The sequence below is a fragment of the Solea solea genome, chromosome 20, assembly GCF_958295425.1.
Source record: "Solea solea chromosome 20, fSolSol10.1, whole genome shotgun sequence".
In the NCBI taxonomy this organism is placed as follows: Eukaryota; Metazoa; Chordata; class Actinopteri; order Pleuronectiformes; family Soleidae; genus Solea; species Solea solea.
Window position 1 is genome coordinate 7,406,950 of NC_081153.1, and position 12,335 is coordinate 7,419,284.

General features: G+C 39.9%; 1 protein-coding gene across 2 annotated transcripts; it reads right to left on the reverse strand.

Annotated features, from left to right (window-relative positions):
- Positions 1-404: 404 nt before the first annotated feature.
- eloa (elongin A) lies at positions 405-11,601 on the reverse strand. Of its 2 annotated transcripts, XM_058619175.1 has the most exons (12): positions 11,441-11,601; positions 9,089-9,145; positions 7,349-7,461; positions 6,496-7,073; positions 5,473-5,819; positions 4,919-5,030; positions 4,404-4,556; positions 4,217-4,314; positions 3,237-3,417; positions 2,972-3,098; positions 2,576-2,712; positions 405-2,469 (listed from the first exon to the last, which is right to left on the reverse strand). In XM_058619175.1, exons 1-12 carry the CDS (start codon positions 11,510-11,512, stop codon positions 2,408-2,410), a joined length of 2,037 nt encoding a protein of 678 aa, XP_058475158.1. In that variant the 5' UTR covers positions 11,513-11,601; the 3' UTR covers positions 405-2,407. The 2 variants fall into 2 exon arrangements, with proteins under 2 accessions (XP_058475158.1, XP_058475159.1); XM_058619176.1 differs by lacking the exons at positions 9,089-9,145; positions 11,441-11,601 and adding an exon at positions 7,640-7,763.
- Positions 11,602-12,335: the final 734 nt, after the last annotated feature.

Sequence of the window (12,335 nt, forward strand, 5' to 3'; positions counted from 1 at the left end):
TCTTTGGTTTTTATACATTTTGCAGTTATTTGGTATTTGTTCAATCTTACACTAGGGACCTTTCTAATAGTATATAATTATTCTAAACCTTTATTAAAAGTATATATTGTTAAAACATCAAAGCACATGCCACATTTATTAAAGATACCGAGTATAAATAAAAACGGTTTATTTTGAAAGTAAAGGCAGACTCACCGGAGACTTCTTCTGAGGCCTTGTGGTCGACAGCCACTTCACCTGCTTGATGAGCAAAAACACAAAGCACGTGACGAGCACTCTTGATTGACTCGAATCTCCTACCACCAAATGTCAAAACTGTCGCAAATGTTTTGTTTAAAGCCTCTCGTTTTCTCCCTGAGGGTTTGATTCATTTGCTCAGGTGGTTAAAAAGAAACAGAGACAGATCAAGGGCAAAATGTTAATTTTAATAAAAACGACCACAGAAGATTTTTTAAAATCTAATAAAATTACAATTTTTAATCTACTTCCTTTCAGGCCCATTGTGTGGCAGGGTGTCAGGTCTCAGTGTTGAAAATAAATACATGTCATAATCATTGTTGCAGACTGAAGCCAAAGACAGACTGCCATCTTTCCTTATTGTCTTTTTTCCTTCACTTCAGTCCTCGCTCAAGCAAATGTGTCACAGTGAAGCAGATACAAAGGGGACGTACACGTTTAACAACAGGAGAACAGGGTCTGAAGCCACAGAGGGTCAAAATAAGTCAACAATGCCTTTGTGTGTGTGTGTGTGTGTGTGTGTGTGTGTGTGCGTGTGCGGCTCACAGATGATATCATTTTATCCCTACACGTTTAAAAATGCACCGAAAACATGTTTAAAGATTGCATGTTTGTTGTTAAAAAAAAGCAGTCTTTCACCAGCCCGTTGATATTTGAGGATGGAGCTAACGTTGACGTGCACAATTCATGCAATTTAAGAGAAAACAAGATCGTATACAGCTTTGACATTTTCCTATTGTAGTGTTTCATTTGGTCATAGAGAAGAACAAAAGTCTCTCCTCTATAAACTCAAATAACAATGTTCTTTCCCCCTCTCCTGTTAAGGTAAACCTTTCAACATTCATTCATTCTCTACATTGCTTGATTCTATAAGGATTCCAGTGGAACTGGGGTCAAACCCAGCTGAAATTGATACAAGGTAAGATATGTCCAAGAGAGGTCAACAGTCCATCGCATGGTTTCAATATTGGGGGACAACCATTCACACTCACATTCACACCTACAGTCAATTTAGAGTCTCCAATTAACCCAGATACCGATCTGTGTGAGGACAGAAAGGCCCCAGCAACTTTAAAACCCAGAGACTTTCTCACACACTGAATGTTTGACTAGGCTTTTTCCACTGTCTTGTCAAGATTTAAATGAGAAGGACGACCCCTTTTTGTCTGTGCGAGAAACATGAAGCCATATGCAGCAGCGACTTAGCTTAGCACGCTTATTGGAAATATGAAGCAACAAGCAGCATCGACTTGACTTAGCTCAGTACAATGACTGGAAACATGGGGCAAAGAAATGGGTATAAAGCAGGCATTTAAAAGCACCAATTAGTGCCTCTAAAATTATCAATGAACACAACTAGCCTTTTTTCCAATCGAACCATTTTGAAGAAAAGTGGAAAAGCACAGGTATAATTAACAAAATGGACAATGGCTGAGTTCCATTTAGCTTTCCCGGGTTTCAGGGTTTAGGCAGACTCACTGTTCTAACTACATGAAGAGAACAGAACCATTATTATTATTAATGTTATCAGTAAAACGTGGCTTTTCATCCAGTGCCGCATCAAAATGGCCACTGAGAAAAAAAAGGCTAATATGTGATTGAAGAGTTGAGAGTTACTCCTGGTAATACGAACCACCACCTTATGCAGTAGCATGTCATTACCGGGAAGAGCGAGGCTAATTGTTTGCCCCCAATTTTCAGTCCAAGATAAGCTAGAAGCTGATAGTAGCTTAATTTCCAACATACAGACAAATGCTTGGTATCAAATCTTTCATCTAAATCCAGGCAAGAAAGTCAAGTGTATTTCCCAAAAAACGTCTCCTTTTTAAAAAAAAAAAATATATATATATATCGTTATCGTTATGTCCTTTTGCATCCTGTAAAAAAAAAGTTCATAATTTCCTTTTTAGACCTCACACGCTTTAACCATTATTCATAATTTAAATACTAATTCAAAGAGCCCCACAAACAGACGCCAATGCTTCAAATAAAAAAAATAAAAAACTTTCCACCAATACTGTAAAGTTCATGTGTGTTATGTTTGGTGTGAGAGGGTGTGTGTGTGTGTGTGTGTGTGTGTGTAGGGATGAAAGAGTCTCCAGTTAAATGTTTCTAAACTTAAATTAAAAACACAGATGGAATTCATAAAATACATTCAGTCTCTGTTTCACTATCGGCGGGAGAATCTGTTCTTGAATGCTTTGATAGTTTTGGCCATCATGGGGGCGATTCCTGAGGGAGGAGACAACAATGTTAAATCAATCATTTGATAGATCCTAAAAACAAAACTAGTGGTAGTTAGTGGTTCATGTCCATTAATGACACATTGCTTCCTTACTTTTGACCTGTGGCTTTTCTCGAGCGACGTGTCCTCCACCTCCTGGTGCAGAAGAGCGGGACGAGCTGGGAGGCTGATGTTGGGACAAAGACGAGTGACTGGACTCACCAGAAAAGTCTGTAGTAACTGGTCTTATTCTGAAAGACACAAGAATGATACGTGTAGTGAACTTTTACATCCTGAACTAAATCAAGAACAGAAAAAATCTAAAAGGACCTTTGTCTGTCAGTCATTTAATCCCATAATTGCCCAACAGTTCTACCTATACATCACCTTTACTTCATCTATGGTCATGTATCTTATGTACGTCTTTAATATTTGTTCTATTTCACAAGATACAATGTTATTTGAAGTCAAAACAGACCGACATGATGAGATTGTGCAGATTATACTGACTTGATGGGAGCTGCAGTGGAGGCAGCTGTTGACAAACCACTGGAAGTACCAAACCTCTCCTGTCGGCGGCGAACGTCACGAGGCGGCTTAGCGGCAGAATTTACATATGCCATCTTTACCTGCCGCCCTGCCAGAAGAAACACATGAAACCCACACTAAAACATGGACATACAGAGACTTTAATAAAACATTTAAATGAAAAAACACCATCCCATCCACAGATGAACCTAAAATGTTGGAGAATATGAGTGAAAACTTCTCCCACCTTTGGGTTTGTTGGCGTGTGCGGAGGAGATGTTCTGCGTTAGCATCTTCAGTCGCTCCTCGCGCTCATCGTGCAGCCTCAGATACAGTTCCCTCCACGACTCAAATTCCTGAGGAGACTCGCGCTTGAAGTCTCGCTGACAGTGACGCATCCAAAGCTCATCCGAGTCTTCCGTAAAACACTGAATGAAGAGGAGAGCAGAGACATTTTTTTTTTAAAGTCAGTAATGGAAATTAAAAAAAGATGAAGTCATGGAAACTGGACAGAGAATGCAAAGAAACCAAATCAGAGTATACAACTCTTTTTGTCTGGACAAAATGTGATGGACCTTGAAATACACAAATAAAATGATAAAAAAAAAACACAAGGAACTTTTCCGGAAAATGCCAAATAGTCATTATCTTCACTACAAAAGACAAGGACCCTGTCATGTTTGAATTCAGATAGAAATCTGACATTTGTTTAAAGTAAAAAAAGTCCACAGAAATCTTGTTTTTTCTTGGCATTTAAGGTCCAGTGTGTGTATAATCAATTAAAATGTAGCTTGTAGGCAAGGGCCTTGCTTGATAGATGCACCCATCTTGTGCTGCCATGTCTCTACTGCAGCCCAAACAAACGTGTGCTTCATGTTTTCAAATAGACTTTTACTACACAAACGTAGAAAAGCAGCTTCACTCACATAAACCCGATGCATAAAATAGCAGAGAGGGTGGGAAAGAACGTTTAAGGCCTTTCTGGTACATGAAGGCCACCATAGGTTTCCTGATGCACTAGGAAAAGGGAGGGGTGAGCTTGCTTTCTGCAGTCTCACCATTAGAAGTGACTTATTCTTACACACTAGACCTTTTCAATTGTGATAAATAACAAATTATTTATCATACTATGTATGTTTACTCAAAATGAGTGTCTGAGTTTAGGGTTCCTTTTAAAGTGATTTTTTTTGTTTCACCTGTGGCTGTGTGTGCGTGTGCGTGTGCTACCTGGTTGCTCAGCTCGATGCGGTATAGCTGCTCTGGCGTGCATCGCTCCAGAACCGGTTCCAGGATGTCGAATGGTACACCTCCCACCTCAGCGATGGCTGAAAGAGCAAAGAGACAAGAAACCCATCAGTCTATCGTCACTGTCTCTTATGCAGCTTTGTTGGTGTTAATTTGAGGCTTAACTCACAATCAATGTTGTTCTGCAGCACGCGGATGCACTGCTCGTACAGAGTCATCATCTTGGGCAGGTAAGCAGTCTTCGACCCCGAGTACACCACCATTTTGGAGTTGAACCGTTTCCCCGTGAACCCAGAGTCCTCCTCGTCGTTGTGGACAGGAACTGAAAGAAACATGGGAGATGATTAATAGGGCTGATATTTGCCCATTTTTAATAATCAGCATTGGTCAATTTTCATTTATTAATCAGCCAATTATTACATTTTATGCATTTGTGTTGTCAGAAATGTGATTAATGTCACTAAAACTAAAAGTTTTTTTTGTTTGGTCTTTTGATGATTTATTCCATGTATTTAATATCTAGCATATACATTATTTGTATTTGTACTGTAAATATAATATATAGACATAAATTAGTGTTTCTAGCTCAAAAGACACAATGGGAGCTGCTGGTCTACCGCCGCCTGTTAAATGGTGATGTTTGTATCAAAACCCTTTAAAAACAGTGTATCTTGTGGGCGTTACCTTTACGCCTCTGCGGTGACAGCGGTGTGACGTCGATGGAGGGCAGCGGTCTGTAGTTGGGTTGAATTGCTGGCAGAGGAATGTCAGGCAGAGACGGAACGACTTCCACCACCTGCACCAAAACAACAACACAAACATCAGCTAAAAAGGTATCTGAAAACAACTTTCCCAATTAAGTCTGTAAAGAAAAGCAGGCAAACTACACGGTGAGTTATGCATTTAGGGAACAAAATGAGCAGAATTGGGGTTTTTTTAAGGAGAGTGAAAACAATTTAGTGGGAAGCTGAATAAGCTTGAGCTTCTAATTATGATGTCAAGTGACGATCAAAATCTACAAGGTTACTACATGTCAGTGAACTACCTGACCATTTCAGCGACATGATTGTACAAAATAACCAGGGCTAAAGAAGAAATAAACAGATTTTAACTTTCTAAAAAAGACAGACCAATATTAACTTTCAAGTTGCAGTAATTCCAGAGGAAGGCAACAAATAGAAATGAACTTGAACATTTTTGTGACGTTTACACAACATTTGCACGATTGTTGTTCTCACCCTCTTCCGTTTTTCCGGTGTCGGTGCAGCAGCTGATGAACCAGAGCTTGAATGTGTCCTCTTGTTACTCTGAGCGCCGTTTGCTTTGCTCACTTTAGAGGAGGATGAGGAAGAGGAGGAGGAGGATGGGATCACAGAGGGTGGAGGGCTGCGTGTGTGATGGGAAGACACAGTGGAGGACGACGAGTGAGGCGGCCGACTGTGCGACGATGGTGGTGGTGGTTTCTTCTTCTTCTTGGCAGATATCGGGGCGTCGTATGTGAGGAAGGACTCGAAGGACATGGTTGGAGTCTCAAAGTACTCTTCCTCTTCTTTGGGCAGAGAGTCCTTTGGTGCTCGTGAACGCACTGGGAAAACAGAGGTAAGAAGGTCAGTATCCTAGTTTGCATTACCTCATACATTTGCGCTCTACACTCAAGGGCCACTTTATTAGGTACACCTTCTCAACTGCGTCTCAATGCAGACATCTAATCAGGCAATCACATTGCAGCAACTTATTGCATTTAAGTATATAGACATGATTAGGATGACCAGCTGAAGTTCAAACTGAGCAACACCATGAGGAAGAAAGGTGATTTAAGTGACTTTGAATTTGATGTGGTTGTTGAGTATTTCAGGAACTGATGATTTGCTGGGATTGATTTTTACAAATCATCTCAAGAGAAAATGAGCAGCAGTTCTAATTGAAAATAACTGGGAGTTTGCTGTACACATATGACCAACACGGCAAGACCAGGAAAAATTCTGGAACATCCAGACAAGGCTGGGTCGAGCGCACGCCAGACACCCACTCGCTGTGTATTACACAAAGCTTTTCTTGCTGAGATGGACAGATGTAGGATAAGGGCACCAGAAAATGTCCTGAGCGCCCTCTTGTGGACATTTGCATTCACACATACAGCCCCTCTGGACAATTTCAGAAACACATCCACACTTCAGTGCTCGTCTACACCAGTAATGGCAAAAACATTTAGGATGATGTTGAATCAAAATGAAAAAACTTCACAGCATGTTAACACTCACCCTCATCTCCTCCTCTCTTCTTCTCTTCCCTCTTGCTCTCGTGTGTGCTGGACTTCTTGCTGTGTTTCCCAGGCTTCTGTACCGGACTTTGCTGTCTCTCTCTGTCTGTACCACGTTTCTTTCCTTCACCACCACCTCCTCCTCCTCCTCGATCACTACTTGTCTGAGCGTGACGTTGCCGTCGTTCCTCGTCTCTGTCCCTGTTCCGGTCACCATGGTGGTGGTTCTTGCTGGGTTCTCTGTGAGGTTTGGCTTGGCGGATTTCTTTGCGAGGAGGAGGTGGAGGACTTGGTTGAGGACTTGGTTCAGGCTCAGGTTCAGGCTCAGGTTCAGGTTCAGGGCTCTCATACTCGTCTGACACATAGCCTCCTCGCAGCGGAGGACTGTATTGCTCTTGTTGAGGAGGTGAGGGTGAGTAGTTGGTGGGGTAGCCCCTCTCCTCTTCCTCCTCTTCCATGTAGGAGGGCTCATCCTCAGGTGAGGGCTCCCGGGTGCGTTTGTGGCCTTCTCCACTGCTCGCTAATGGACCTCGAGGGTATGAGTGTGACCGAGGCGCCTCTCTGTCGTGGCTGCTGGGTCTGTGGGAGAAAATGAGAAAATGCTTCAACAAAATGATGCTCATCCAAAAGACATTTTTGAGAATTATTACTTTCACTAAAAGTGTGACTCACATGCTACTTTTTTTTTTTTTTTTAGAAAATACAGATTTTTAAGGCAAACATATATCAGACATGCGTATTCATGTGTAAATATGTACAAAAAAGACTTTCATCTTCCAGACGTCTCTGATCAACAAAGGCTTTTGAGACATATTTTTTTTGGTGGTCTTTGTGGACGTTTTTCTTTTTTGTACCTGTCTGCAGCCTGGGGAACCAATTTCTTCCATTTGGCTACAAGGTTTTTTGCCACCTCTCCAGCTACGTCGTGTTTCCTGAAAGAGTTCACTGTCTTGCCCACACCAGTTTGCTGCAAGGCAGAAAAAAGATAAGAGACATTGACAGTAGAATCCAAGTTTAAATGTAGCATTTTAATGTTAAAACTGCATGAGAAAAAGTGTACAGGTTGATATCACATTTAATTTTACTCAGTGAATCCCAATTATGTTTTCTTTTTCCATTATTATTATTATTATTATTATTATTACTTTTATTATCATCATCTTCCACTGTATTTTGGTTACTACGTCATCAGGCTTCAACTGACTCAGCATCGTGTGCATGGCACACTGCATGTCCTCTCCATCTGACGCTTTTCTATCGATGTATCGCTTGCATTTCTTACCCAAACAACTTCAAAGTCAGCACTGTACACACTGGAGGATCACACATCAAAGGCAACAGCATGAGGACTCATTATTATCTTTACTTTTTCACATCTCGCTCTTCTATGGGGTTTATGTTGTGTTCCATTTGTAGTCAAAATTTGGAATTTCCGAGGACACTTTTCAGGAACGCTCCCTGACCTTGGATTTTTAACTCGGAGCAACCTTATATACTCCAAGTGCAGGATTACAATTTTCAGCCATAGGTATGATGCTACACTAAACTGAACAAAGCCGCGGGCCAAGGTTGAACAAATTAACCTTTTAATAGGGACCGAAACAAGTTTTGCATTGAATATTGAACAAGCAAGGCTTATATAACTTTATAGTGACATGCAAAATCGAGTTTCAAATAATAATAATAATCCTTCCAGTTTCAATATGGTTCTTGCAACCTTGTTGCTCGAACCCTAATAATAATTAAAAGATATCAATGGCATATCAAATAAAATTTAAATAAAAATTGAATGCACCCTAAATACAGGATAAGCGGTAGATAATGGATGGATAAAAATTGAATGCCTCTTTTCTATTTGCAGCCTTCTGAGGTAAATATCAACATTAACTTTTTCCAAATGCTAATAAATTTGAAAATAAAATAACAATGAATAAATCAACCATTCAGGCCTTTTTACTGCTCAGTTTGCAGTTGGCGGTGCCGCTGTATAATACCGGCGGGCCAGCTCTAATGTTAATTTGATATTGCCTCAAGGGCCAAATGAAATTACACGGCGGGCCAAATTTGGCCCGCGGGCCAGAGTTTGACACCCATGTGCTACACTGTGTGCCCAAAATACCATGTTGAGCATTACTGCTGCCTTCTAGAGTGACAAAACTACACTACCCAGTTCATCATGGATTGGTTTTGTTTGAATATGAATTTTTTGAAGGGCTTTCCAATCTTTCCAGTGCATTTTGTCTGTGATTTGGCAAAAGTATACTCCATTATAACTTTTTTTGGCAACTGTTCTGGACATATCAAAATCAAGCTTGTAGAACATGCACAGATAAAACATGCACAGATTTTATAGACAAATGCACATGTTGTAGTTTGAGAGTTCTGGCAGCTTCAGATTAGTAATGTGATTATTAAGAGAATTGTTCAGGCTCTTCTGATGATTACCACCTAATAATCTCACCGAACAGGACACACAAAAAAAACATGTCTGTTCCTCCGTGATCATTTTCAGTTCTGGGAGTTTGTGTCTAATACAGAAAAGCTGTGACTTAATGCCTTAATCAAGAGCAGCAGGAGTTTGTACAAATACTTACCACTAGTATATCCACAGTCATAGGAAGCTCCCCAAGTCTTTTGAGCGTCTTCAGTAGCTGCAGGGGAGGAAAAAACAAAATTATGTATAAGACTGGCATTACGACTTATGTAAATAACAATAATGCATTTCTACTGCATATTTTATATATTTTCTTGTACAAACGTGATTAAATGAAGGATGAGTCTAGGGGCTGCAAATAACGATAATTCTCATAATCAAGTACTACGTTTGGTCCGTAAATGTCACAAAAACGTTGAAAAACATTGATTGGTGTCTTGTTTTGTCCACAAACCAAATTTATTTGATTTTGTTGATTTCTTTGTTATATGGAGCAAAAAAAAAGGAAATGTTCACATTTAAGAAGCTAACAAATCAGAGTTTGTTCTAATTATTGAAAAAACAGAAAAAGGTTTAATCAACTGTCAAAATAGTTGAAGATTTTTAAGTTACAGCAAGAGTTAAGCGTTGTTATTTTTATTGGTGTTAATTTTGCTGACTATATGAGCAGAGCTGCTTTGTTTTTTAAAAGGAGCTCTCGCTGTTGTATTTCAGCACAGAGGAAGTAAACAAAGGAAAAGATCGGACATCTTTTAAGACTTTTATTGAAATCTTACTCGTAATTCCTCAACGTTTTAACACATTTAATCTCAGTGTTGTGGTAAAACCAACGGCTGTGACGCGTCAGTAAACATAAATCAGTGTAACGTTGGCGGCCGATTGTCGCTGGTACTGCCACTACTTTCCGCACTGTTAGCTAAACGGCTAAGGGCTACATCGAGCCCCGAGTTCCGCTATAAAAATGATTAAAATGATTTAATGTTGTTATTTCCGGTATATGATATATATTATTGTTAGAGCTTGACATGTATTTGTGTTCTCTGAAAGACGGCATCGTCTTGACAAACGCGTTATAACAAGTTAAAACCCCTTAACGACCATGACGCGCACACATGACGCATTCATGGCCATCGGAAATGTCAAAAGACCCAAGTCATTCAAACTTATCTGTAAGATTAGCTGTACATTTACACTTATCATTCACAGGAGAAAGTCACACATCAGCACAACAGAAACACAACGTACTGTAATATAACATAATTTAAGAGTAGAAACATTTATCCAGAATTTTAATTAAACGATTTATGTGTGTATGCTTTAAAGTGTGATTGATTTACCAACAAAATATATACCAATTTTGATTTTCCAACAATATTTATATATGTTTAAGGAATGGCTAGTTTACCTGCTCAAAAGAATAAACGGCAGATAAAATAGTCAAGGAATGTTATTATATTTTGCTCTTGTCACTATTTATATTGTGAACTGGGTCAGGTTAGTTTGCAATCTTATATACTGGGTTCCCATGTAAAACAGGTTTGGGTAGCACTGACTTAATAATGGAGATCAGCGGATATGGGCTTATTTTATGTGTGAAGCTGATGCTGATCTTTAGAAAGCAATGCCCACTTGTTCTTTTGCCCACCATTTGATAAAATGTTACAATTTAATAACATATCATACACAAACTAAATTAACTTAAACAACACAAGTCTGTCTCTCCATTATGCATTTTGTGTCTGCTTTGAGTGCATACATTTGAGACAAAATAATTTAAAAACCTGAAACAGGTCATCAAAAAAAACTTTGTCAAATAAACTTGGAAACTTGGAAAGTAGAGTAGCATTTACTAATATTAAAAGCCCCACCTCTGTCTACATCTTACAATAGCAATACCCAATGTACAATATAAACAAAATACTGCAATATTAGCCCAAGCATAATGTACTGTGATAAGGGTGAAAACTATATTTTGTGCATTTGTAAACAGCTTTGAAACTACATTGAATAGTATTCGGGGGTTTATTTGTTATACGTAGTAAAATAGAGTGTAGTGTGCTAAAGTAAAACAAACAAAAACATTTCTAACACACCAGTTGCAGCTACAGGGACAACAAGGGGGTGTTATTAAATAGCAATTGAGTGGATTTCCACATTACAAAACGTCAGACAAATTTTCTGTTTTGTAGTGTGGAAATGCACTCAATTGTTCTATATATAACTATAACCGTTACTTTATTGTTTAAAACTCCACTTCCGAAATCACGACCATAGCTCAGGTGAGTTATGCAAGATGTGTCCGGGGGCAAATAATAGGAGTTTTAAGGCAAGATTGTGATAAGTCGGAAAGCAGCTGCAGGCCCGTAAACGCAACATTTAAAAACCGTTTAGACTTCGGAAGAACTGTCGCGGTCGCGGCTTCGCTTCGGCCTCCGCACACCGACTGCCGCGCGGGGAGAGACGGTCGGTGCTAAACACCGAAGCCGCCCGTTTCCACCTGTTCTGCCGTTACCTTCCGAGGCTCCGGGTTCTCGTGGAGCCGAGACTGAAGTCTGTCCACTGCTTCCAGCAGCTCCTCCGCCATGTTTACTGCTGGCAACCTGACGCCCGGAAACTACTTCATCCTGACTGGAACACAGACAGAGAAGAGGAGGTTCCGCTCACGGAGTATCCGGTGGGACACGTATGTTTTAATGCCGCTTAAAAATAATAAATGACACCTGAAAAAAATTAACTGGTTTACTTGTCCTCATAAGGGGTACATGGAGTTGAAGGTACAACCATCTAAACAAGAACAAAATGTAAGTTTTTCTCAAAGAGCCTGCTGTGAAAGACGGACGTGGACCTACGTCAGCTGATGACGCACACACAAACACCTGTTCGTCAGGCCTGAAAGAGCTCATCCAACTGAAATTGGGATCTTACGTTATGGTGAAAGTAACTGAGAAACCATACGTGTGTGTGTTTTAATAACATTTATTTAAGGTTTCCCCCCAGATCAAATGACAAACTTTTCAGACCCAATCTGAAAATCCAAATAACAACGGATAATAATGACGGAATTGCAAATAACAGAAAACAAATGGCCCAAAATCAAATGGAAATAGCTTTCTTCTTTTAAAAGTATAGCATATAATACTTTAATTATTTGAAGAATAATAAAAAACAACCCATCCATCCAGATTGCAGGTGAGGGTTTCCCCTGAGTGAAAAAGGGATTTAATGAGATTAATATTCAAACAAAGAGAGGAACCAACAGTAGAACCTGAAACCTCAAGGCCCCCAAAGACAGGGCGAGGTGGGGCTGGAGACGACCTCTTTGGGGATATTTTTGGAGGGGAGGGCAACGAGGGAGGTGACTGTATTTGGAAATGGAGGAGGATGCCGGAGGTGGGAGGTGGAAAATG

Excerpts from the sequence above, each read along its gene's own strand:
- eloa (XM_058619175.1), bottom strand. The coding sequence starts at position 11,512 with ATGGCGGAGGAGCTGCTGGAAGCAGTGGACAGACTTCAGTCTCGGCTC. Across the intron at positions 4,557-4,918 it reads GTCACCGCAGAGGCGTAAAG|TTCCTGTCCACAACGACGAG; the intron begins GTAACGCCCACA and ends TGTTTCTTTCAG. Across the intron at positions 3,418-4,216 it reads GCATCGAGCTGAGCAACCAG|TGTTTTACGGAAGACTCGGA; the intron begins GTAGCACACGCA and ends CTCTTCATTCAG.